General features: G+C 41.1%; 1 protein-coding gene across 5 annotated transcripts in view; it reads left to right on the top strand.

Annotated features, from left to right (window-relative positions):
- NTRK2 (neurotrophic receptor tyrosine kinase 2) overlaps positions 1 to 27,579 on the top strand; it is a 409,783-nt gene that overhangs the window by 270,363 nt on the left and 111,841 nt on the right. For all 5 annotated transcript variants that reach the window (XM_082401158.1, XM_082401155.1, XM_082401159.1 and 2 more), the window contains one exon: positions 15,010 to 15,140. In XM_082401158.1, coding sequence (XP_082257284.1) covers positions 15,010 to 15,140 — 131 coding nt within the window. The remainder of the gene's footprint in view (positions 1 to 15,009; positions 15,141 to 27,579) is intronic.

The raw sequence follows: 27,579 nt of genomic DNA, 5'->3' as shown, positions 1-27,579 counted from the left end.
ACATCAGCATAGAACTCTCAAATGGAGGTTGATGCACACAGCTTGGGAGGGGGGAAGCAGGACGTTAAAGGGGTGTTTTCCATCCTCGGGCTCAGGGACACAGGGTCGGAGAGGTAGACAGATAAGCCTGTCTGGCCCACCTGCCAGGATCTTGTACAATCACTCTGCATAATTATTCTTGAAAATACAAACATTGCTGGGGCTGACTGACAAGTATTGTTCCAGCAGGGAGGGCTGTCAGGGCAAATCAATCCAATTCTACCACATGCCAGTGTGTAGAACAGATATAATTTTGTCTGTTAGGGGCTGTCAAAGCGAAGGATGTGCCGTATGTGTATTTTGAAGTGTGGTGTTCCCTTCAGTCTAACAGCTTGAAAGATTTCTGGGGCTTTCCCCCTCCCTGGCTGTTTTCTACAAGAAGTTTTGGGAATTTTAACTTCAAATAACTCAAGTCTTTTATCTAATGTGATGTTCAGGTTAGATTAAGCCCAATCCTGCCTTTCCCTCCATAGCTGCTCTGTTCTCATTGAACATAGGGTATTAAAATTTGGTTTAAGAGGAAAAGGTCCTTTGCTGCTGTTGGATGTTGTACGGGGCATCCAAGTAAGTACCTGGTGCCCTTCCAGCAATGCAAAGTCACCTTGCAAGAGTCTTACCTTGTCCATCACTGGACCCAATGCAAGGTTTAGTGCAAAGGTTCCTACTGGGCCCCTTGGGAGTCCCTGGAAGTCCATGTCTTCTTTCAGTGGCCCAGTGCTGTGTCCTCTGCCCCCAGAAGTCTGCCTTTGGCTCTCCTCACGCTCGTCCCTGGCCCTTTCTCCTGCCTCTCTCATTTGTCCATTTCGGTCTTGCTCTATTGCTCCTTGTTCTCTGTCTTTCCCTGAAAACATCAGGATTAGTCCTTGGTGACATCCTCTGTTCCCTTCAGGGTCACGGACTTGACCTCAGTTTCCCTGGAGTCTGTCACCTTGAGCTGTGTGCATTCGATGGGCAAGGGGCTGGAGAGGAAAGATGGATGAATGACTGCTGGAGCTCGCTCTCGGCTTAGCACAGGCCTCTGTGAGAGCAAGGTCTAAGTTATATCAGAACTGGCTTCTCTGCCTCCAGTTTGATCACTGCCAGAATAATCTAATTTGTCCCTGTCACTTTTCTTCCATGCTCAAAAGTCTTCTACATAAGACTTACATACAGAACAAAGCTACGGGCTCACCTATTATGGAAGTGTGTGTGTGCTAGAGCAGATCTGAAATGCTGTTTAGTCCAAACTCCTTCATTTAAAGATGATGAAAGGAAGGCAAAGAGCAGTGAAGCAGTTGTCTGAGTCCATACTTACTAGTGCCCGAGATTGTTTAAACTACTTAGTGAGGTGTTCAGGGCCCTCTATGGTCCAAACTTGTCCTCGTTTTACTGCGTATTGCCTGCTTTTTCTCTTTAGGAAAAAACAATATAAATCACAGTTTCTTTTTTTAAAATTTTTATTGAAGTACAGTTGATTTACAATGTTGTGTTAGTTTCAGGTGTACAGCAAAGTGATTCAGTTATATACATATATATTCTTTTTCAGATTCTTTTCCATTATAGGTTATTACAAGATATTGAATATGGTTCCCTGTGCTGTACAGGAGGTCCTTGTTGTTTATCTATTTTACATATAGTAATGTGTATATGTTAATCCCAAACTCCTAATTTATCCCTCTCCCCACCCCCCTATTCCCCTTTGGTAACCATAAGTTTGTTTTCTGTGACTGTGAGTCTGTTTCTGTTTTGTAAATAAGTTCATTTGTATCATATTCTTTTGGATTCCACATATAAGTGATAGCATATAATATTTGTCTTTCTCTGTCTGACTAACTACACTTGGTATGATAATCTGGACTTTTCCTCCTCTTCATCCTTGCTTTTTCTCTTCCCCCACTTTAAATGCCCTCCTTCCCACCATTCTCATCTCTTGTTCAACCACTCATCTATTTTTTCATGTTTATGTTATTATTTATTCATAAAATACTATTGATTGCCTGATATGTTCTAGACCCAGTAGCGGGTGTGGGAAATTACATCTATTCTTTTACCCCATCCCCAAAGCATTCTTTTTTTTTTTTAATTTTTGCATTTGATTTTACTTACTTTTTTATACAGCAGGTTCTTATTAGTTATCCATTTTATATATATTAGTGTATATATGTCAATCCCAATCTCCCAATTCATCACACCCCCCGCCACCTTCCCCACTTGATGTCCATACGTTTGTTCTCTATATCTGTGTCTCGATTTCTGCCTTGCAAACCAGTTCATCTGTACCATTTTTCTAGGTTTCACATGTATGCATTAATACATGGTATTTGTTTTTCTCTTTCTGACTTACTTTACTCTGTATGACAGTCTCTAGATCCATCCACGTCTCTACAAATGACCCAATTGTGTACCTTTTATGACTGAGTAATATTCCATTGTATATATGTACCACATCTTCTTTATCCATTCATCTGTCGATGGGCATTTAGGTTGTTTCCATGACCTGGCTATTGTAAATAGTGCTGCAATGAACATTGGGGTGTGTGTGTCGTTTTGAATTATGCTTTTCTCTGGGTGTATGCCCAGTAGGGGGATTGCTGGGTCATATGATAGTTCTGTTTTTAGTTTTTTAAGGAAACTCCATACTGTTCTCCATAGTGGCTGTATCAATTTACATTCCCACCAACAGTGCAAGAGGGTTCCCTTTTCTCCACACCCTCTCCAGCATTTGTTGTTTGTAGATTTTCTGATAATACCCATTCTAACTGGTGTGAGGTGCTACCTCATTGTAGTTTTGATTTGCATTTCTCTAATAAGTAGTGATGTTGAGCAGCTTTTCATGTGCTTCTTGGCCATCCATATGTCTTCTTTGGAGAAATGTCTATTTAGGTCTTCTGCCCATTTTTGGATTGGGTTGTTTGTTTTTTTAATATTGAGCTGCATGAGCTGTTTATATATTTTGGAGATTAATCCTTTGTCTGCTGATTCATTTGCAAATATATTCTCCCATTATGAGAGTTGTCTTTTCGTCTTGTTTCTGGTTTCCTTTGCTGTGCAAAAGTTTTTAAGTTTCATTAGGTCCCATTTGTTTATTTTTGTTTTTATTTCCATTACTCTAGGAGGTGGATCAAAAAAGATCTTGCTGTGATTTATGTCAAAGAGTATTCTTCCTATATTTTCCTCTAAGAGTTTTATAGTGTCCAGTCTTACATTTAGGTCTCTAATCCATTTTGAGTTTATTTTTGTGTATGGTGTTAAGGAGTGTTCTAATTTCATTCCTTTACATGTAGCTGTCCAGTTTTCGCAGCACCACTTATTGAAGAGACTGTCTTTTCTCCATTGTATATCCTTGCCTCCTTTGTCATAGATTAATTGACCATAGGTGCGTGGGTTTATCTCTGGGCTTTCTATCCTGTTCCATTGATCTATATTTCTGTTTTTGTGCCAGTACCATATTGTCTTGATTACTGTAACTTTGTAGTATAGTCTGAAGTCAGGGAGTCTGATTCCTCCAGCTCCGTTTTCTTCCCTCAAGACTGCTTTGGCTCTTCGGGGTCTTTTGTGTCTCCATAAAAATTTTAAGATTTTTTGTTCTAGTTCTGTAAAAAATGCCATTGGTAATTTGATAGGAATTGCATTGAATCTGTAGATTGCTTTGGGTAGTAGAGTCATTTTCACAGCATTGATTCTTCCCAATCCAAGAACATGGTATATTTCTCCATCTGTTTGTACCATCTTTAATTTCTTTCATCAGCGTCTTATAGTTTTCTGCATACAAGTCTTTTGTCTCCCTAGGTAGGTTTATTCCTAGGTATTTTATTCTTTTTGTTTCAAGGGTAAATGGGAGTGTTTCCTTAATTTCTCTTTCAGATTTTCATCATTAGTGTATAGGAATGCAAGAGATTTCTGTGCATTAATTTTGTATCCTGCAACTTTACCAAATTCATTGATTAGCTCTAGTAGTTTTCTGATAGCATCTTTAAGATTCTCTATGTATAGTATCATGTCATCTGCAAACAGTGACAGCTTTACTTCTATTTTTCCAATTTGAATTCCTTTTATTTCTTGTTCTGCTCTGATTGCTGTGGCTACGACTTCCAAAACTATGTTGAATGATAGTGGCGAGAGTGGACATCCTTGTTTTGTTCCTGATGTTAGAGGAAATGCTTTCAGTTTTTCACCATTGAGAATGTTTGCTGTGGCTTTTTCGTATATGACCTTTATTATGTTGAGGTAAGTTCCCTCTATGCCCACTTTCTGGAGACTTTTTATCATAAATGGGTGTTGAATTTTGTCAAAAGCTTTTTCTGCATCTATTGAGATGCTCATATGGTTTTTATTCTTCAATTTGTTAATATGGTGTATCACATTGATTGATTTGCGTATATTGAAGAATCCTTGCATCCCTGGGATAAATCCCACTTGATCATGGTGTATGATCCTTTTAATATATTGTTGGATTCTGATTGCTAGTATTTTGTTGAGGATTTTTGCATCTATATTCATCAGTGATATTGGTCTGTAATTTTCTTTTTTGTAATATCTTTGTCTGGTTTTTGTATCAGGGTGATGGTGACCTCATAGAATGAGTTTAGGAGTGTTCCTTCCTCTGCAATTTCTTGGAAGAGTTTGAGAAGGATAGGTGTTGGCCTTTCTCTAAATGTTTGATAGAATTCCCTTGAAGCCATCTGGTCCTGGACTTTTGTTTGTTGGAGGATTTTTTAATCACTGTTTCAGTTTCATTACTTGTGATTGGTCTGTTCATATTTTCTATTTCCTCCTGGTTCAGTCTTGGAAGGTTATACCTTTCTAAGAATCTGTCCATTTCTTCCAGGTTGTCCATTTTATTGGCATAGAGTTGCCTGTAGTAGTCTCTTAGGATGCTTTGTATTTCTGCGGTGTCTCTTGTAATTTCTACTTTTTCATTTCTAATTTTATTGATTTGAGTCCTTTCCCTCTTTTTCTTAATGAGTCTGGCTAAAGTTTTATCAATTTTGTTTATCTTCTCAAAGAACCATCTTTTAGTTTTATTGATCTTTGCTATTGTTTTCTTTGTTTCTTTTTCATTCATTTCTGCTGTGATCTTTATGATTTCTTTCCTTCTAGTAACTTTGGGTTTTGCTTGTTCTTCTTTCTGTAGTTCCTTTGGGTGTAAGTTTAGATAGTTTATTCTAGATTTTTCTTGTTTCTTGAGGTAGGCTTGTACTGCTATAAACTTCCCGCTTAGAACTGCTTTTGCTGCATCCCATAGGTTTTGGATCGTCGTGTTTTCATTGTCATTTGTCTCTAGGTAATTTTTGATTTCCTCTTTGATTTCTCCAGTGATCTCTTGGTTATTTAGTAATGTATTGTTTAGCCTCCATGTGTTTGTGTTTTTTACGTTATTTTCCTTGTAATTTATTTCTAATCTCATAGCATTGTGGTCAGAAAAGATGCTTGATATGATTTCAATTTTCTTAAATTACTGAGGCTTGATTTGTGACCCAAGATGTGATCTATCCTAGAGAATGTTCCATGTGCACTTGAGAAGAAGAAAGCTAATCTGCTGTTTTTGGATGGAATGTCCTATAAACATCAATTAAATCTATCCAGTCTATTGTATCATTTAAAGCTTGTGTTTCCTCATTAATTTTCTGTTTGGATGATCTTTCCTTTGATGTAAGTGAGGTGTTAAAGTCCCCCACTATTATTTTGTTACTGTTGATTTCCTCTTTTATAGCTGTTAGCAGTTGCCTTATGTATTGAGTTATTCCTATGTTGGGTGCATATATATTTATAATTTTTGTATCTTCTTCTTGGATTGATCCCTTGATCATTATGTAGTGTCCCTCCTTGTCTCCTGTAGCATTCTTTATTTTAAATTCTATTTTATCTGATATGAGTATTGCTACTCCAGCTTTCGTTTGATTTCCATTTGCATGGAATATCTTTCTCCATCCTCTCACCCTCAGTCTGTATGTGTCCCTAGGTCTGAAATGGGTCTCTTGTAGACAGCATATATATGGGTCTTGTTTTTGCATCCATTCAGTGAGCCTGTGTCTTTTCATTGGAGCATTTAATCCACTCATATTTAAGGTAATTATCGATATATATGTTCCTATTACCATTTTCTTAATTGTTATGGTTTTGTTTTTGTAGGTCCTTTTCTTCCCTTGTGTTTCCCACTTAGAGAATTTCCTTTACCATTTGTTGTAGAGCTGGTTTGGTGGTGCTGAATTCTCTTAGCTTTTGCTTGTCTGTAAAGCTTTTGATTTCTCCATCAAATCTAAATGAGATCCTTGCTGGGTAGAGTAATCTTGGTTGTAGGTTCTTCCCTTTCATCACTTTAAGTATATCATGCCACTCCCTTCTGGCTTGCAGAGTTTCTGCTGAGAAATCAGCTGTTAACCTTATGGGAGTTCCCTTGTATGTTATTTGTCGTTTTTCCCTTGCTGTTTTCAGTAATTTTTCTTTGTCTTTAATTTTTACCACTTTGATTACTATGTGTCTTGGCGTGCTTTTCCTTGGGTTTATCCTGTATGGGACTCTCTGCGCTTCCTGGACTTGGGTGGCTATTTCCTTTCCCATGTTAGGGAAGTTTTCGACTATAATCTCTTCAAATATTTTCTTGGGTCCTTTCTCTCTCTTCTCCTTCTGGGACACCTATAATGCAAATGTTGTTGCATTTAATGTTGTCCCAGTGGTCTCTTAGGCTGTCTTCATTTCTTTTCATTCTTTTTTCTCTATTCTGTTCCATGGCAGTGAATTCCAGTATTCTGTCTTTCAGGTCACTTATCCGTTCTTCTGCCTCAGTTATTCTGCTATTGATTCCTTCTAGTGTATTTTTCATTTGAGTTGTTGTATTGTTCATCTCTGTTTGTTTGTTCTTTAATTCTTCTAGGTGTTTATTCTTTAATTCTTCTATGTCTTTGTTAAACATTTCTTGCATCTTCTCAATCTTTGCCTCCATTCTTTTTCTGAGGTCCTGGATCATCTTCACTATCATTATTCTGAATTCTTTTTCTGGAAGGTTGCCTATCTCCACTCATTTCATTGTTTTTCTGGTGTTTTATCTTGGTCCTTCATCTGTTACATATCCCTCTACCTTTTCATCTTGTTTATCTTTCTGTGAATGTGGTTTTTGTTCCACAGGCTACAAGATTGTAGTTCTTCTTGCTTCTGCTGTCTGCCCTCTGGTGGATGAGTCTATCAAAGAGGCTTGTGCAAGTTTCCTGATGGGAGGGACTAGTGGTAGGTAGAGCTGGCTGTTGCTCTGGAGGGCAGAGCTCAGTAAAACTTTAATCTGTTTATCTGCTGATGGGTGGGACTGGGTTTCCTCCCTGTTGATTGTTTGGCCTGAGGCAACCCAACACTGGAGCCTACCCGGCTCTTTGGTGGGGCTAATGGTGGACTCTGGGAGGGCTCACGCCAAGGAGTTCTTCCCAGAACTTCTGCTACCAGTGTCCTTGTCCTCACAGTGAGACACAGCCACCCCACAACTCTGCAGGAGACCCTCCAACACTAGCAGGTAGGTCTGGTTCAGTCTCCTATGGGGTCACTGCTTCTTCCCCTGGGTCCCAATGTGCACACTACTTTGTGTGTGCCCTCCAAGAGTGGAGTCTCTGTTTCCCCCAGTCCTGTCGAAGTCCTGCAATCAAATCCTGCTAGACTTCGAAGTCTGATTCTCTAGGAATTCCTCCTCCCATTGCCGGACCCCCAGTTTGGGAAGCCTGACGTGGGGCTCAGAACCTTCACTCCAGTGGGTGGACTTCTGTGGTATAAGTGTTCTCCAGTTTTTGATCACCCACCTAGCAGTTATGAGATTTGATTTCATTGTGGTTGCGCCCCTCCTACTGTCTCATTGTGGTTTCTCCTTTGTCTGTGGATGTGGGGTATCCTTTTTGGTGAGTTCCAGTGTCTTCCTGTCCATGATTGTACAGCAGTTCGTTGTGACTCCAGTGTTCTCACAAGAGAGAGTGCCCAAAGCATTCTTGAGTAAGCCCATAAACATTGATTTTTATGCCATTACAATGATAAGCACTGTGCATATTTGACTGAGGGTGGCTTTTGCAGCATACGTTTATTTCTCATTGAGCTCTGCCATGAGAAATATTCTTAGGAAACTCACTATTTACTTTACAGACATTGTTAAGGACATTTATCTCCTGTGTAAAATCCATTCCATAAATTCCTTTCAAAACTAAATGCTGTGAAGAATCTTACTTACCATAAGACATTTCTGTGTCCTTACTTATGGGTAGTCAAAATTTTATAAATTATTGCATTTCGTCCTGGCTTCTGCTGCCAGGAAACTCAGAATCAATTTATGACTTGATTTTAATAAGCATGAGGAACCTTAGAATCTGCATGTTTGCATTTCTACTTAACATCTTGTTTTAGCCTTCTTTTCCATTTTCTCTGACTTCAGTTCTTGTTTAAGTTTTTGCTTTCTCTTGCATGATCACATAAAGTACCTGAATCTTTTGTGAATGAAACAGAGGTACAAGTAAAAGTTATGATAGGTATAAGCATGTGTTTTTCTGCCCTTTTATGTTGTGAGTTCCTTGAGAACAGGGATTATTTTGTGCATCCTTTTTACTAGGCCACAGAAAAATGCCCAGGCTACAGTAGGTGTTTAATAAAGTTTTGTTGAACTAAGTTGATAAAAGTAGACCCATGACTCCCTAGGTGGGCAAAGTCAAGCTCACTTTCTCTTACACTTTGTCTGTTGTAAGAAGGCCAAGGAAAGGTGGAGTGTTGTAGTGGAAAGAATTTAAACTCTGCCTATTACCAATTGTACAAACTTGGGTGACTTATTTAGCTAATATGATCCTCTTCTTTTTACTTTAATCTGAAAATGGAAATAAGGATACCCTACTGGATAGCTATGAAGATTGATATTGCTTGTAAACCTCTCAGCACATTTTCAGGCCCATAATAGCAATCAGCACATGTTAGGGCTCCTCTCTTCCCTCCGTACTTCCTCATTTCATTGGAAATTGCACTTGGAAAAGGATAAGTGGATTGCTCACAAGGTAGTCAATTCATTGAGGTGTCATATGTAAAATAAATGTGACTATTGACCTCATTCAGAGGGATATAAAAATTAGTCGATGGTAATGCACATTGAGATTTTTTGCTGAAAAGTGCTTAAGAATGGCTCAGTATTATTACGTTTTATTTCATCATTAATATTATTTATGAATATTTGGCTTTGTCTTGTCCTGGTGTGGTTTATATCTCTGGTCTTAATTGCATTTATTTTCAATTTAGTCCCAAATTATATCTTAATAAAAATATAGATGAAATAAAAAAACATAGTTCCTGTCTTTCATACAAATTTACTTTCACAAGGTGGATGATTTAACCTGTTTCAATATGCTCCCTATGAAATAGACATTAAGATATTTAGTAAATAATTTTTGTTAATTGCATTTAAAATCAAGCTCAAGCATTTTTCATAGTTTTGACATCCCGCTTTTTGCACTCATATTTTATGTTTATTGGCCATTTTCTAATGAAATTCTTCATTATGAGATACTTGATCCATTTCAGATGATAAACGTCAATGTTTCAAGTATTTCTAGTTGAAGAGATAATTAACTAAATGAAATACCTTTTATCACTTTACTGTCAGGGAATGCTCACTGCCTGCAGTCTCAAATAGGGGTTTCTGTTACAAGGTCATTCTTCTGAGAGTCAGCGGATCTGAGTTCTAGCTTGGTCTCCTTCTAGCTGTGTGGTCCTGGGGAAGTTACTTCACCTCTCTGAGACTCACTGGCTGACCATCAGACATGAGGGAGTCAGCCTCGATGATATTTCGCTTCTGTTCCCATCATAGCATCTGGTCCTTTGCGTTGGAACTATTGAGGCAGGCCCTACATTTAGGTCTGTAGGGCAACAGAAAGATTGCTCCTAATACAGAACATTATCTTCTGGGGTATATTACTTTTACCATCCTACTCACAACTTTAAAATATCTTTCCTTTAACTGCAGGTCACTTAGTACTTGACATATATTGAGACTCAATAAATGTCTCAAATGTCCAGGTGCTGAGCAGGATGCATCCAGGAGGCCAAGGATCTCTATGAAACCCCATTACTGAGGAAATGGGAGGATGTATTTCCGATTTCAACCTTAAGTGGGTAGCGTTGTATTTATTTATTTGTTTTGTTAGTTTTAGATTTAGTAATAATGAATATAGACATGGGTTGATACTATAGCCTGTGTGTAAATATAGAATATTTACTTCTGGGAGATATTGATACCAGGAATTTGATTTAAACCATCTGAAACTGCAAGCATCTCCATAAACTACTGAAGCTACTTTGTGACAAAATGCATTTTTCAGTGGCTGTAATGTGATACTAATACAAAACCAGAAATCTACCCAGTTCTGGTACTTAGGAAGAAAATGACCAAGGGCACCAAATTTCCACTCTGGAAAATTCCATTAGTGATAAAGACATCCAGACAGATTTTAGCCCCTCATCACGATTATTATTGCTGGTCATCAATTTCTCCCCAATTCCACAGAGTAGATTTATTTGCACAATAATCTAATCACACCCTTTGTTTTGACTATATGAACGTACATAGATCAGTCTGCAGACCACATGAGTTTGTTGGTATAGCTCCTACACCACCTACACCTCTTCACGATACTCCTTTTTTTTTTTTTTTTGGCAAGGTGAATTTCAGAGACACTTTTTTTATAAAACTTTAAAAAAAAAAAATCAATTATTGTTTTGAGTTTTCCTCCGAAACTAAGGAGCCATTTATGGTAGAGTCTGGGCTTTCATTTATTTTTTTATTAGTTATTCATGTTGGGTTTGAGGTCTTTTTACTGGAGTCTCCAAAGTTAAAAGCAGAGAATTGACTGACCTCAGAGAAATGAAGCGTGTAAAAATTTTAACATGCTTACCTGATAGCTTATTTATCATGGAATCTTTAGACTCACTTCACTGAGGATATTTTGTATAAAATGAACCCAAGATTCCCAGGACCCTTTAAGGCAGTGTTATTCAAAGTGCTTGTCCACAGTGAGACTGTCTAGAATGGGAACCAGTGCATTGCTTCCTTCATTAGGAAAGTCTTGGGACTTCCCTAGTGGTCCAGTGGTTAGGACTCCACACTTCCACTGCAGTGGGGCACAGGTTTGATCCCTGGTCAAGGAACTAAGATCCTGCAGGCCACATGGTGAGCCCCCCCCACCAAAAAATAATGATAAAATAAAATTTAAAAAAAGGAAGTCTTGCTCCCAGAAAAAGTCAGCTAAATGCCATGCAAACAGCCAAACCAAACTTCCCAATGCCTCGCCTCTCAGCCGCACTATTGAAAGACACAAGACAAATGGCAGCCAAGTGTTTGTATAGCTTGGGCAAGCTACTTCAGCCCTCTGTGCCTCAGGACCTGAGAATGATGGCATCGGGAGGATAGCGAGGGAAAGCTTGAGCCAGGAGCTCAGTGGGTGAGAGGAGTAGCCAAGATATCAGAGTGAGGGGGCAGACATGGTCAGGCTGATGGCTCCCTAAGATAGATGCTTTCAGCTGGCTGGGGCTCTAGCAGGAGTGGGGTGAGTAATGGTCAGACATCAGGCACACAGGCCTTGAAGTACCTGGGAGTGAGGAGTGGGGATGGCTTTCATTCGAGAGGGCTGCAGGGGGAAGGCATGAGTTTCCTCAGACAAGGTTTTATTTGAGTGGAGGAGGAGGTAAAGGGAAGTTTAAGGAGAGATTGAGGATACAGGGAGCTTGTGGATGACAGGGGAGCGAGCCCAGAGGGACCGATGGAAGGGGTTGTGAGGGAGGTGAAGGCGTTAGCATTGGCTCAGCCTTGGGCACTTATGAGCAATTTGGGGGTTTGAGGCTGGATAAAGAGGGGGGCCCTGAGAGGGTACTGGGGACTTCCCTTGATTGAGGGAAGCAGGCAATGAGGCAGGTTGGGATAAGTCCCGATGCTCTCCTGGAAGAGAATGGGAAGAAATTCTTAGCTCAAGGATGTAATAGCTTCAGACTAGTTGTTCTCCCTACTCCTGACATCTTGGAGAATTGGGCTGCTTTATTGCCTACATACTCAGTAAGGTTATTGTCAGTTAACTGAAATAATATAACTAAACAGTATTTGTCTATTGTTTTTATTATCATTCGGCACATTTTTCAACAAAGGTTTGGATAGCACCAGCTGTGAGACCCTGGCAGGAATGCAAATACAAACACAAAATTGTTACCTGTGCCCTTTGGTGGCTTCCAGTCTTAGAAAAGAGAAATTCATTCTATTTAGAGGGAGTACATTGACAAAAGGCCAGCATTCTTGTAATCTATTATGTCTCAAACATAGCAAAACAAATTAATGCAAAATAGCCCATTTCTTAAAGAAAAGATACATTTACTGCCTTCAAGGTCAACATGGGAAAACTGGTCTCATCAATTTTAGCTTTGAGGATGATCAAGTTGTGGCTTTATCCATAGCTTTATGAACTTATTTGCCACCAACTTTTTTTTACTGTTTGGAAAGAAAGAAAGAAAGAAAGAGAGAGAGAGAGGGAGGGAGGGAGGGAAGGAGGGAGGGAGGGAGGAAGGAAGGAAGGAAGGAAGGGAGGAAAGAAGAAAGAGAAAGAAAGAAAGAAAGAAAGAAAGAAAGAAAGAAAGAAAGAAAGAAAGAAAGAAAGAAAGAGGGAGGGAGGAAGGAAGGAAAGGAAAGGGAGAAAGAAAGAAAGAGAGAGAGAAAGAAAGAAAGGAGGGAGGGAGGAAGGAAAGAAAGGAGGAAGGAAGGGAGGGAGGAAAAGTATAAATCAAATGCAAAAAAAAAAAAAAGAGTTAAATACTTGCCTTGATCTGGTTGGAGTGTAAAGTAAATCAAGTGGCAATTTAATTCCCAATGAACATGTGACAACCATGGAGTTAAATATTAGATTTAAATAGGGCAGCTAATTCTCTGCAAGAATTACATTCATCTCTTCATATGGGCACTCTTCCTAATGAACACATTTCTCCCCTCTTAAATTCAGGCATTGCTACTAGAGCATGAGAAATTAATATACATTCTTAGATTCATTAATAATGTTGCTCATAAAAGACCTTTTGATTTTTATCACCCTGAGTTCCCAGAGGCCTATGGAAGCAGCCATAGCTCCAAACCACATGAATTATAAGGGGAAAAATCCTATTAAAGCATAACCTTAATCACCAGTTGCATTTTATATCAAGCTGTATCTAAAAAGAAACTGTATAACATATCCATCAACATAGAATGGATAAATAAATGGTGTTACAGTCCTTCCACAGAATATTCTAAAGTAGCAAAAGCAAAAGAATTACTACTACACACACAGTGTAATTCAATCTCATGGACATTGTTGAGTGACAGATGTAAGACATGGAAGGATGCTTGTAGTATGATTCCATTTATATAAGTTCAAAACTGGCATAGCCCAACAATCTCTGGTTTGGGATATGTCATTGGTAGCAAACCAATAAGGCAAATGATTAACACAAAATACAGGATAGTGGTTACCCCTGGGAGGTGAGTGGGAAGTGGGTACAATCAAGAAAGAACACTAGTGCTTTAAAAGTACTAGTGATATTCTGCTTCTTACAATGGAATGGTGGGTTCATGGGTATTCACTTTATTATTATTAAAACTACAGAGATATGCTTTGTATTTCCTTTTGAACTTTTGAGAGTTTGAACTGGCCTTTGAAGAGTGAACTAAGCAGAGAGGAAGCTGGAAGACTATTTTTACTTTTTAGCCTATTATATATTTCTATTTCTCTTGTTATGCTTATGCTTAACACAATTTACAATTGGAAAGGAACTTTGTGGTGTCGAAGAAAAATCACAGACTCTGGATTCAGAGAGACCTGAGTTCAAATGCCAAATCCTCCATTCCCATGCTATGCATCATTGAAATTCTTGCAGACTTAGTTTCTCCAAGTGTAAAATGTAGGAAAGGATGCTTCCCAGTGTGGTGAGAGTCAAATGAGAGAATATTGTCGGCTGCACATTCCAAGCTCTAGAGGGAGTCAGAGTCCTTTTAAACTCTGCCGTTCAGGGATGAGTTGTCCATTGACCTGGTGGAAACCCTGGTCTAAGGGATCCAACACTTGATGTGCTGGGTGAAGAGGCCCAAGCTCACACTGCAGCTCTGTCCTCTGCACAGTCTCTTTTAGGGCTTCTCCACTGGCTCTGTCCTGAGAATCACTCACTCCCCTCCCACCTTGCACTACTGGGCTCTAAAGGATGCTGGACCACCTCCTGCCTCTTTCTCCAGTAAGGCACATGGATGAGTGACATGGGCCAGCTCTGCTCTGGACGAGAGGGAGGAATATTCTCCCTTCCCCAGATGCTTCTATTCTTGTCTCCTCTTAGCTTTGGAGAGCCAAGACTAGGACACAATCTTAGAAAGGAGCTAAGGAAACCAGCCTTTTCTAGACATTTCTGGTCTAAACAAAAGGCGTCACTAAGGCTCAACCATGGAGCCTACCTCAGCAGGAGGCGAAAAGTGAGGTGAGGACACAGCCTTAATCAGCAAAGCACAGATCTTGCATTTTCCCTTTGTATCCTCTGAGCCTCTCTCCCTCAGGAGTCTGAGGGAGCTTAACAAAGACTTAAGACTTCCTGGCTAGCTCTCTGCCTTTCCCACTAGACACATAACTGACAAATACATGCAAAACATCTGGCTTGTGAGAGGCCTGCCATTAATATCCATTCCCTTCTCATTTCTCCCCTTTCCTAGTCTGTAAAGCTCATTAATGACATTCTGCAGCCAATGGCTAGGTGGTTCCTTTAGTTCTATCAGAAACAATAATTCCACTCTGGAGAGCAAGCCAACGCCGCCACCTTCCAACCCTTTGGGGTGGACCTTACGGATGGACCCTGAGCTTCCCGTCTGGTTACCCATGTGCGGAGGAGAGAACCGGGGGCCTGCAAGCTCAGGATGTAGCCACTGACTCCCCATCCTCTGCCTGCAGCTCCACATGCCTCTATTCCAATGTCCATTCTGTCTTTGTTTTACAGTTGTTCAGCACATCAAGCGACATAACATTGTTCTGAAAAGGGAGCTAGGCGAAGGAGCCTTTGGAAAAGTTTTCCTAGCTGAATGCTATAACCTCTGTCCTGAGCAGGACAAGATCTTGGTGGCAGTGAAGGTAAGCGAACACTCCAGAACGTCTCATTATCCGTGGTCACACTCAGGTGTGGAGGTGATGCTTTATTTTATGTTATTGTAGTGGCCAATTCAGGAGCAAATTACATCTGCTATGGTGGATGTGTTCCAATTCCTTTAAAGGAATGGACAGTGGGAAGGGTATTTTGGGCACATCCAAGTGTCAGAGGTTCTGCTCAGGGACAACCTTCCAGTCTACAGGCTGTGAATAGCTCTGAGCTACTCTTCCCAGTCAATGTTAATTAAATTCTGGATAGAGGTCAATGGGGTCAAACAGAATCCAACCGGCCAAGTCTTGGAGACTCCGCTGTCTCCTCAGGTTGCTCAGTGCTTGTCCAAGCTCAGCGGGAGGTTGTCTTCTGTTTGAAGGTTCTGGAAGGGAGACTGTGGCCTTCACTTCCCCTCTCAGCCTCAGTTCTGCTGAGAACTTCTGTTATACTTACTTTGTCCCTCCCAAATGTCTCCAAGGCCCTAGGCATGATTCCATCTGGGATGGGTGACATCTCTGGTAGATCCCACCACCCTAGGAGACACAAGATTTTACTGAAATACAGAAGTCTGAAAGTCCTTCATCATAGCCATTTCTTCATAAACTCAAAAAAGGAGACCTGTTCTTCAATAAGATAAACATTATTGAAAGGGCTAAAATTTCCACTGAGCTCTCTAAATCACGAGAATCAACATAAATAGCACAAAAGACTTCAGCATATCTTTTACACATGCATTGTCAAAATTACGAAAAAACAACTCACCAAGGTATAATATATGTAAAACACTTAAAAAAGGCATATGTTTATAAAATGAATTAAATACCAAATGAATACGGACATGGCTAATGTAATAAAATGTAACTTCTTGGCCTAACATGATTGAGTTTGGGTTTTTATTTGTTTGTTTGTTTGGCCAAACACAGAATATTTGTACAAATGGCATTTATTTACTCATTATAACCAGGACAACTTTTTAAAAATGAGACATGTATTCCATTACTGTTGTACTTAGCCTTAAAATACTTCAATATATGTGTAATGGGTAACAGAGGAGAGAAACAAAATGATTCTTGAACTTCCCCAACCTGCAGACTAAACACAGTTTCTGTTAAAGTTCATCTGGATGAAACACTGTGTATTTGCTTTCCTTGTCATCAAAAGTAACTAAGCCGAGTGGCACGGATACTCTTAGACTCTCAGCAAAGGCTCCTAAAAAGCTCCACTTTGGGGTGAATAAAGGACAGACCTTTCTAGGGATGAGCAATGTAATATCCATCAAATAAACATCATCTCTAAGATAGGTAGATGGAGGAGGGGAGTGAGACAGAGTAGAGAAGAGGGGAAGGGAGATGCTAGAGAGATGCGAGGTTAAGTGGGGTGAGTGGTGTAAAGTGAGAATCCTGAGGGGACGCTGAGGATGTTTAATTCCTGCTGCTGCAATTCCTTCCTCTTTTCTTTCATTTACTCAAAAAGTTTGTGATTTTTTAAAGCACAAAATGTTCAGAACATTTGGCAGTGTTATATCTGCAGTCTTTGCTTTCTTCTGCTGCTATCTTTTTTCCCCCCTTTGGAAAAATGGGACTGAAAGGTGCCTCTGTTTTTGTAGATTCATAGCCTGATGCAAGGTTAGAGCTGGAAGACACTTAGGGAACATATAAGCCTAGTCTAGCATGTGTCATAGGCAGGGAGATTGAAGGCCCTGGGGCCATGTTTCCCACTGATATTTGGAGGCCATCCAGGGAGCTAATACAGGCCTTCAGAAATTCACTTCATGGGGTCACAAGGTGAAATCTTTGAATGTGAGAAAGTCCTGGGAGATTAGGGAAACCTAGAGGACAGTGTAGGAATAGCTGAAAGACCTCAGCCTGATAAAGAGATAGACTCACAGAATTTCTCAGTGGGTATTGCCTTTCATTTCCGTATCACTCCTAATTCCGCTCCTGGTCTGGTGTACTTCTTGCAGTGTCCTTAACTAACTCCACGGCGCCCTCAACTCAGATGCTACATTTCCTTCCAAACTAGTGCTAAAACAGGATTTCAGGGCTTGGGCTCATAATGATGAAGGATCAGCCAGCGTCAGCAATGTGTAGCCAGTTGTTCTGCCCACAGCATGCTTCCCATCACTACTGCCAGTGAGGCTTCTTTCTGGTTTAAATCTCAGTCATAGCCCTAATCCCACCCCCGACTCCGATCCAGGCCCTAGTCCCCATAAACCTCCTGGCTTTGCCAAATAAATGTTTATAAATTAACGACCCGCGATGAGCGTTTGCTCTTTAATCAACACTGCTGAAAAACAAAACAAAAACAAAACCAAGCAAATTTGTCCCTTTATCTCAAGTAGAGAGAACAAAATATCTACAGCTTAAAAATTCATTTCAACTTCAAGGTCACACAGCTAAGAAATCTCATCTCGATGACCTTGAATGTGAACTTTTGTTGAAATCAGAGGCTTTGCTTACATTGGCCAGAATGATTTCAAGCTTCAGAGAGGAGGCCCATTTTAAGTTTCTGGGATCCAGAGGCTACAGCCACGGAAGAAACAAGTCCGATCTTTCACGGGCTCCGGGATGAATTGGGTCAGAAAAACACATGAACCTTTCATAGAGCTGCCTCTCACCAGCCTGATCTGCTCATTTTTAGGCGTGTGGGCCAATTGAAAGTGTATTCAAAGACTATCTAATAAGCCTGGGAGGAAAATATCTATGGTTCCATCCTGACCACAATAAAGGGATTTTTTTTAAAGGACTGAGACAAACTGAACGTGGCCTCCAGGGCCTGCATAGCCCTTCACCTCTGAGGAATGGCTGCCAGGGCTACTCCTCCTCCATTGGAGGCACCCAGGGATGTTTGACGGTCTTTCTGCCTGTTGCCTAGCAACCCTGCAGCATTGATTATGCATGCTAAGAAATAGCAGCTATTGTCCTTTTTCCTTCTCTAGAAGGAACTGACTGGTTTGAAATCCAAGGTTTTGCATTCAGACTGACAGACATCAGGTTCCTGTAAATTCTGGCATCACTTGCCCCAAATGACTTAAGGTTTGAGGGATCCACAGAAGCCAGTTTAAAGTGGGAGCGATCCTAAGGCATGCGCAAGCCCCTCAAGGGCGCATGGGAGGCTGAACAGGCCTCTCCCATTAGAGTATCTGCTTGTTTGGATCCAGCCGGATTGCCCTTTTCTTGATTTTTGGGATGACCTTTGTTTTTTAGTGAAATGGATTTGTCCCTTTCCTCTGAATGACAACTGAAGAACCCACAGAGAGAATGAGAAGCAGAGAAACCGGTCTTTGATCAAAATGAGTTCCTTTACCTTTAAGTAACTCAATTGCCAAGGAAACACTGCATCACCATTTCCCTGCATTAGCTGTGGATGCGTTAACTAATTTTGGCTCCATCCAACCTGCATTTCAATAGCTACAATTCCTACAACCTTTCCTTGTGCTGTGAATGTGCGCTAATTTTCATTTTTTAAATATAGCCACAAGTGGGCTTTGTAGGATTCATGGCCTCTCTTCCCCCTCTCCACTAACTCAGGTGTACTTCTAGAAACAGAAAATGCTGAACACAAGAGAGGCCTTAGGAATCATATCTATAATCTATAATCCAAGCCCCATGTTTTATAAATGGCAAATCCAAGACCCAGAGAATTTGAGTGTCTTCCTCAAGGTGTAAGTTAAAGCGAGTCAGAGATTCTGCACAGGAAGACTTGGCAAGATGCAAAATGGTGACATCTGAGTTCAGCAGGCACTTTCTTTAGCATCTAATGAAGGCTTTTTGTTTTTCATGTTTCTGAATATTCGCTTGTCAACAACAGAGGAAATGATGCAAGCGTTTTGGCAGAGTTGACTGATACACCCTGTGGCATGTTACCTGAGCCAGCCCAAAGTAGTATCCAACACGCTGTGGCTATGCCCGGGCCTGGAGGGCCCCAGCGCAGCCTCGGGGCCACACAGCTCCCACTCACCCATCAGCTCTCAGCTAGAGTTGCTCCTTCAAGGAGACTTCCCCTTGCTGCTCCCCTGTCTAGGTCAGAACTCCCAGTTCCATGTATTAAGGCATCTGTACTTGTCCTTTACAGCATACGTCAAGGTTGTTAATTATATGTGTATTCGTGGGTATATTTAATCAATGACATGAGTATCTATCTTCTCCATTAGAGTGACATATTTTTGAGGGTAGGAACCATGCCTTTTAGCACATTGCCTAATATGTAGTAGCAGGCAATAAATGCTTGTTGAATGGATGGATGGATGGGCTATTGAAATAATAGACTTTTGAAAATGTAAATAATTGGCAGTTAGCATTTCTAGGTAAGAAATAATTTCATGAGATATATATATATATGATATAATCTAATGAGAAATCATTTTAGAAATGATTGAATCACTGTGCAGATATATAGAGCTATTATTGAAATTCTTTAGCTTAACTCATGCATTTTGCCAACGAGGTCCAGAGAAGATAAATGACCCATCCAAACTTACATAGTTTGAATGAGATCACTTAATGTCAGACCTAGGACTAAAACTCCGACCTCCTCACCAGCCCCATGCCCACTGAGCACCACGTTTTCACTTACTGAATTCTACACGTGCCCTAATAAACCAAACTGAGGAAATTCAACATAATACCACTTATCAAGTAATACAAAGGAGTGTGTAGTTGTGCTTATTTGTGTATAATGATGAGAGAGATTTTCATGTTTTCCTGGGTAGAAATGTAATTCAAGGGAATAGGTGGAAATAAGGAAAATGATTCCGGATGAGTGCTTTGGCCTCAGGAGGATACAAGCAAAATACCTTAACCGGCTTTGATAATAAGAGCAATATAATATTCATTGAAAACCCAACTCAAGCTGATTTAAGCAGAAAAGGGAATGTATTTGCCCAAGCTACTGGAAGACCTTGCTGCTGGTGCTCTAGCTTCAGGCACTGAAAGATCCAGGGCATCAGCAATTCTTTCTCTCTCTCTCTCTCTCCATCTCCTGGCTCTGCTTTCTTCTCTGCTGACTGTATTCTCTGGCAGGTTCTCCCCACACTATGCTAAAGACTCAGCAGCAGTGGCTCTGGGCTTAGATGCGGCCATCCTAGCAACCCAAAAGAGAGCTCTTCTTTCCCAACAATTATGCAAAAGTCGAAGGGCCAACTCGTATTGGCTTGTCTTGAGTTGTTTCACCAGGCCCTCCAGCCAAGGGAATAGAATGTTCTGATTATCTAGGTCTGGGTCACATGCATATCCTTGCAAATGGAAGATGAGGTCAGCTCTACCCACACCCATGGACCAAATGTAAGGGGGCATGGGTTCTCTGAAAGAATATTAGAGATGCTAAACAAAAGGACAGGGGAAAGAGATCTGACAGGAAAAACTGAAAGATGAATGACTCAAATAGGACCTGCAGGACCACTGGGCCTCACTGTGAATGAAGCAGCTGGGATCCAGAAGCTCACCAGGATCTGAGCTGGCCCTTAGGACGGTCCCTTTGTTATCCTCGCAGGAGGCACTAGGGCTCTCCTCCAGGCTTCCCTGCTGGTGTGGCACAGCTGTCTCTCCCCTCCGCTGTTCCCTAGCACTGGGCTGCTGCCTCCTGCCCACTGCTGCTCCCACGGTCTCTATTACTCACCTTCAGGTTCCTTAAGAAGGAAATGCCATGCATCCAGTTACTCCAGTCAGTGTTCCTACCAGGCACCTGCCTGCGGTCCAAGCATCCAAGGTGGTCATGTGACACAGGCGAGGCCACTTATGGGCCAGAAGCAACTAGAGCCAGTTGTCTCAGAATATGTGTAAGGGCAGTAGGAGACCTCGAAAAAGACAGCTTATCCTTCAGTCTGGAACAAGGAAGCAATTTGTAAATGAGAAAGAGCGTCCAGAGTTCATCGATTCAAGTGCTTTCCCCAGGCAAGTTTATTTTTAAGACAGATGGCTATTTTCTTTCTCCTCTCCTTCCTTCCCTCCTTCCTTCCTTCCTCCCTTCCTCCCTTCCTCCCTCCCTCCCTTCCTTCCTTCCTTCCTTCCTTCCTTCCTTCCTTCCTTCCTTCCATCACCCCTCCCTCCCTCCCTCCCTTCCTTCCTTTCCTTCCTTCTTTTTATTTTCTACTGATAGTTGTCACATCAGTCCTCACATCTTGATTAACTGTGAAGTCTCTCAACCATTCCTTCCTCCTCCCGTGCCCCCCTCCATTTCTACATTTAAATTGGTGTGTGAAATACCTGTTCCCACAAAATAGAAATTGATGATGACAAGGTTAGTGTATTTAAGAGAACATTTGTCAGTGTTGCCCTAAAAAAATTGTTTGTATTCCTTAACAGAATATAATGTTGCAGAAAATACTATCAATTCCATCTTTACAAGTTTCTGGGAACAGAAATGGTAGAACTTTGAACAGTGGCTTGTTAAAAGGCTTAATCATCTTTATGGTCCGGGCACTGCTTAATAGATTTCTATGTCCTTTAGTGGAAGTGCATTCTTCCCTGGCGCATGTGTGAGTGCATGTGCTTGTGTGTGTGTGTGTACGTGCACATCCACATGTGCTGTAGGATGGACAGTAACATTTTCCGTGTCAGAATCCCTCTTGTACTTGTTACGGTGGGCCCCCATTATTAAGTTTCTCCATCAATGTCCCTTTCCCAGTAACTTCAACTTTTAACCTTTGATGGGAGATCTGTTTTTTGTCTTGTTAATTTGTCCTGTTAACCCTTTTTTTCTGGCTTTTCTCCAATTTATCCACATCTTTTCAGAAATGCTGAAAACAAGCAGTGCATCTCACTCTAATGAGGTCTCATCTGATACCAAAATAGCTGGAGTATTCATTTCACTCCTCTGTATCTCTAGAACATGTGCATTGTGATAGATGGGCTGCTTTTTAATTAACATGACAGCAGAACTCGTAATCGAGTCATGGTCTACTGTGATCTACCAGCTCCTTTCTATCTAGTGGAATTGTCTCAGTCAATTGTATGCTAGCATATTTAAAGCCTGTAAATATCTTGCAGTTGTGCATGTCGGAGGCCAACTTCTGATTCACTCTTTTGAGTCAATATTTCTCTAATGTGACAGTTGCTATGAATTAGTTTCCCATTTTTCAAAGATTTAGCATTTGTAATATGCAACTTGATGTAATATACATGCACAAACCATTAATTTTATCCCCCAAATTATTGCAAGTATTTTAAAGTATACGAATTAGAAATTAACCTCATGTTTCCCATTGGATGGTTGGCTTGTTAGATTTGGAACCATGAGATCACCATTGTGAAAATAAACATAGCAGCAGTCAACATCCTGGCTATGAATCTTGTATTTGACTCTGGCACTTGGTATATAATTAAAGTCCTTGCAAAGTCCAGTTACATATGATAGACTGGCCTTTGCAGTCAATCATATGTAACTGCAAAGTTACACAGAGTGTTGCTTTCTAGTACAGCGAGCACTATCTGAGTGTGTGTGTGATCATTACTGTTTTTATACAGTCATCTAATTAGCTTTTACATTTGTAGGAATGTTGGGGAGACAGCTCCTACATTCTTCCTAGTTTCTAAGATTTTATTTCTATCAAGCTCTTTCTATCTCTGAATTTATTACAATATACTCCTCAAAAGTTCACTTTTGTAAGCATTGGTTAGAAGCTTCCTCTACTTTTCTTTAGAGAGGACCCTGTAAGTTAGAAGAATCACATAGCCTCGTGACTATGGCTTACCCTAAATACTTGCATAATCATTGCCTGTAAGGACCTTATAAGGAGGGTGTCTGCCTTAACTCTATTTCAGTTTAGCATTGTTTTCCAACATTCCCAAGAAGTAGGTTGACCCATTAATAGCTTACTAAGGTGACTTTTATAGAACAGGTCTGTCCAATAGAAGTATAACGTGGACCACAAAAGCAAGCCATATTTCTGTTTTAAAATTTCATAGTCCACACGTTAAAAAGTAAAAAGAAACAGATGAAACTCATTGTATTGATGTGTTTTATTTAATTCAACCTATCTAAAATATCATCATTTCAATATACTGTTAATCTAAAAATATTAATGAGGTATTTCATGCATACCAAGTTTCCAGAATCTGAAATCTGTATTTTACACACATCTCAATTTGGACCGTATTTCAGATGATCACTAACCACATGTGGCTATTGGCTACCATACTGGACAGTGCAGGTCTAGAAGATATCAGAAGAGTAAACAGTCTCCATTAGCAACAGGTCTTGACCCAGAAGAGCTTAGGCATGTTGACAAACATTCTTATCCATCTTGGTTGCCTCGTAGGAGGGTTTACTCATTTCCCTCTCTGCTTTAAGCACAGTGGTGTGCATTGGGCATTGTGAGGTTTTGCCATAATAATCTCTTCTTTTTTTTCTCTTTCACCTTAACTCTGTTTCTATGTTCTCTAAAAAGTATAGGAGAAGAATATGACATCAGTATTTTAAAAAGGACACAATCTTCGTGTTACCTTGTGCCTCCTAAACCACCTATACTTTGAAATGCACAATCATTTGTCATGGCTCACAACATCCAATCACACCAATGATTTCAAATAAGTGTTCTTGCCTCCCCTACCAGCTTCCCATTAGCCTTAATATTCTGTGGAAGCATTTCAGACGAATGTTAAGCTTCCTTTTGTTTTTATTTTCTTACTTCTATTTTACTTTCACTAGTTTCTCAGTTCTGTGCTTGACTTTATGTCATGCTAATCCACTCTTCCAACTCTGACTCAATGTGTATTCCAGGCAGCAACTCGCTGCAGCTCAGGATAAGACCTCTCCCTTGAGAATATCTTCAGAAAGGATGGCATCTTTAGAGTGTCAGGAAATTCACCAGGAATAAGAAGAAATGAAGCTACAAAGCAGACACTAGGAATAAGAAAATAGCAATGCTCAGTGATGGGGCAAATACGCCTGTCAGAATGAAACTTCAGTGGAGGGAGTTGTCAGTGAGGGATGCTGCCGTCTCATGTCCATTGCCAAGGGACACAATCAGCCATGGTGCTAAAACAGAGATGAATTCTATAAATAGGGTTGATAGCAGGATTTTTCCAGCTTCTGATTGCTGTCTGGCTATGGTTCCACCCTTAGAAAAATTCTGTCCTTCGAGTGCCAAATTCAGAAGATGATTTTGTCCAACTCGTTACCGCCATATTTTCTGAATCTCTTAAAATAGAATTGGATTATAATTTAGAAAAAGAACTTGACATGTAAAAATGGATGGGCACATAGGATGAGGCCAGGTTTGTGAAATGCATTTGTCCCATGAATAGTGAAATCTCCTCTCCTAAATTCAAAAATGTTACTGAAGCACAGTTTTTAACATTGCACTAAGAGTGGAGTCTCTTCCCATAGGATTTTGCTTTGAGGAAATGGAAATATGAAATGCTTGTTAAGTCTTTCAGTTTGGTGCCTCCCCAGTGAAAATCCTATCTTCTTTCCCACTCTACCCCACTGTCTGACATCCCCCCACCTCTTTCTCTAACACACACACACACAGACACACAGACACACACACACAATTTAGCATTCTTGAGTCGACACTACATAGCTGAAACTTGAGAAGAAAATTTACATGCAGAATTTGTTCATGCTTTGTGATAATGACCTGAAAATTTCATTTGCCTTCTCCAACACACTGTTAAAGATGGACCAAGGCCATAGAAATAAGCTATCTCAGTGACTCAGAGGAGCCCCTGCATAAAAAGACTGGATCTCTGAGAAAATTCTGCAGGCTTCACGGGATTTCAGGAGGGAACCAGTGGCAGACTCAGGGGCACTTTCATGCCTTGGGCTGGCCCCCAGCCTTATCCATGCACCTTTTGGCCTTCTTGGATCCTAGTGTGAGCAAATTGAATGCAACTTGGTTGGAGTTTCAAATTCAAATCTCCCAAATATCTGTCTGTACCAGGGAGCCTGGGCAGCATCTCAACTTAGTCTATCTCATCCAATCCTCCCAGGGACCCTGTGAAGTAGATGATATTGTTACCCTCACCCTACAGAAGAGAAAATCAGAGTTCAGAGAGGTCCAGAGCAGAGCCAAAGTCTGTGTTCTCCTTTTAGTCAAAGGCAGATCCTCACACTATGGTACCCAAAGGGGAGGAGTTCTAGCTTCGCATCAAAAGGTCCAGGTTTAAACCCTGGCTCATTGCACAAATAAATCTTGAATACCTGCCATGTGCCTGGCGCCGTGCCCAATGCCAGCAGTGCAGAGGTGGAAGGCACAGTCCCTGTGTCAAGAAGCTCACCATATACACCAGAGGTAAGCAAATAAACACGCAGTGAGAATGTACTGTGGCTGGCAATATGATAGAGGTGGGTACGAGGTGTACCTAGAAGGGTCATCCAACCTAGCCTGGGAGGCCAGGCCGTGGGGATGTGACAATGATGAGGGGGTCAGCGAACGTTTCTCAGAAAGGTGATGGCCAAGTGCAGTCTTGGAGGACTGCTAAGTGTTAGCCAGGTGTATTAGTTCTTATGGTTGCTGTAACAAACTACTACAAACTCAGTGGCCTAAACAACGCAAATTATTTCTCTCACAGTTCTGGAGGCAGAAGTCTGAAATCAGTTTACTTAGTTAAAGTCAAGATGTCCTGGCTCCTTCTGGAGGGTCTGGGTAGAGTTTGTTTTCTTGCCTTTTCCAGCTTTTAGAGCTGCCCACATTCCTTGGCTCATGGCCTCTTCTTCCTTCTTCAAAGCCAGCAGCACAGCATCTTCTCTCCTCTCTGACCTCTGCTTCTATCCTAATAGCTTCTTTCTCTTGCCCCTCCTGCTGGTCTCTTATAAGGACCCTTGTTTATGATGACATTGGGTCCCACTCGAATAATCCAGGCTCATTTCCTCACATCAAGATCCTTAATCATATCTGCAAAGCCCCTTTTGCTCCCTGGTGGCGCAGTGGTTAAGAATCTGCCTGCCAATGCAGGGGACGCGGGTTCGAGCCCTGGTCCAGGAAGATCCCACATGCCGAGGAGCAATTAAGCCCGTGCGCCACAACTACTGATCCTGTGCTCTAGAGCCCGTGAGCCACAACTACTGAGCCCATGTGCCACAACTGCTGAAACCCAAGCACCTAGAGCCCGTGCTCCACAACAAGAGAAACCACCGCAGTGAGAAGCCTGCACACTGCAACAAAGAGTAGCCCCCACTCTCCACAACTGGAGAAAGCTCTCATGCAGCAACAAAGACCCAACACAGCCAAAAAATAAATAAATAAATAAATTTATAAAAAAGTCCCTTTGCCATGTTAGGTAACATATTCATAAGTTACAGGGATTAGGATGCGGATACCTTTGGGGAGGGGCATTATTCAACCTCCAACACCAGTGACCCTGGCCGAGTCAGCATCCCAGGCAGAGGGATGAACATGGGCAGGGGCAGGGGGGCATGGTCCGTGTCATTTGGGCAGCTGCAGACATTTCATAAGGTGGAAGCATAAGTTTCAAGACAGGCATGTCAAGATATCAAGCTGTACAGAGATACAGGGGAGCCAGTTCATTCAGGCATTGTGTTTGGAGCTTGAATTATCATTGTGATTTATCACCCTATTTGCTCATGAATGTCTGAGGCCCCTGTTTGGGTCATTGTCTTCTTGATGTCACCGCAGCTCTGGTCAGTGACTGACACAGGACAGGAGCTCAGCATGTGTGCGTGGCACCAACAGATGCCAGCTGTGCCCTGCTGTGACACCGTGGTGGGTGAGCAGAGAACTAGAGGCACCAGAGGCCAGCTGGCATGCTCCTGGACATTGTCTTTGTGGCAGCATGACTGGCCTTCTTGAGCTCACTGGCAAGGATGTTTTCTGAGCCAGCAGTGTGTGTGGGCACAAGTTGGGGAAGGCTTTTTGGAGAACTTACATAGTAAAGACTGGCAAAGTGATCACCGTTGAAGCTGGAAGATGGGTACATGAGGGGTCATTATGATCGTCTCTCTACTGAATATTTCCATAATATAAAGCTTTACAAAAGTTATATGAGCAGAGGCGAGGTGTGCAGAGCAGCCTAGAAAGTACAACCAGCCCCCAAATGGGAGAGATGTCCGAGGTAGTAATTGGGACCAGGGTTAAAAAGGATGAAGGTGATAAAAAGTTAATGTCTGCACCTTGCACCAGTCAGAATGGCCATCATCAAAAAGTCTACAAATAATAAATGCTGGAGAGGACATGGAGAAAAGGGAACCCTTCACATTGTTGGTGGGAATGTAAACTGGTACAGCCACTATGGAGAACAGTATGGAGGTTCCTTAAAAAACTAAAAATAGAATTACCATATGATCCTGCAATCCCACTCCTAGGCATATATCTGGAAAAGAAGAAAACTCTAATTCTAAAAGACACATGTACCCCAGTGTTCACAGCAGCACTATTTACAATAACCAAGATGTGGAAGCAACCTAACTGTCCATTGACAGATGAATGGGTAAAGAAGAAGTGGTACGTATGTACAATGGAATATTACTCAG

Source organism: Balaenoptera borealis (assembly GCF_965194805.1).
Source record: "Balaenoptera borealis genome assembly, chromosome: 8".
NCBI classification, from domain to species: Eukaryota; Metazoa; Chordata; class Mammalia; order Artiodactyla; family Balaenopteridae; genus Balaenoptera; species Balaenoptera borealis.
The sequence above is the reverse complement of the archived record's forward strand: the minus strand, read 5'-3'. Positions and strand labels throughout refer to the sequence as shown.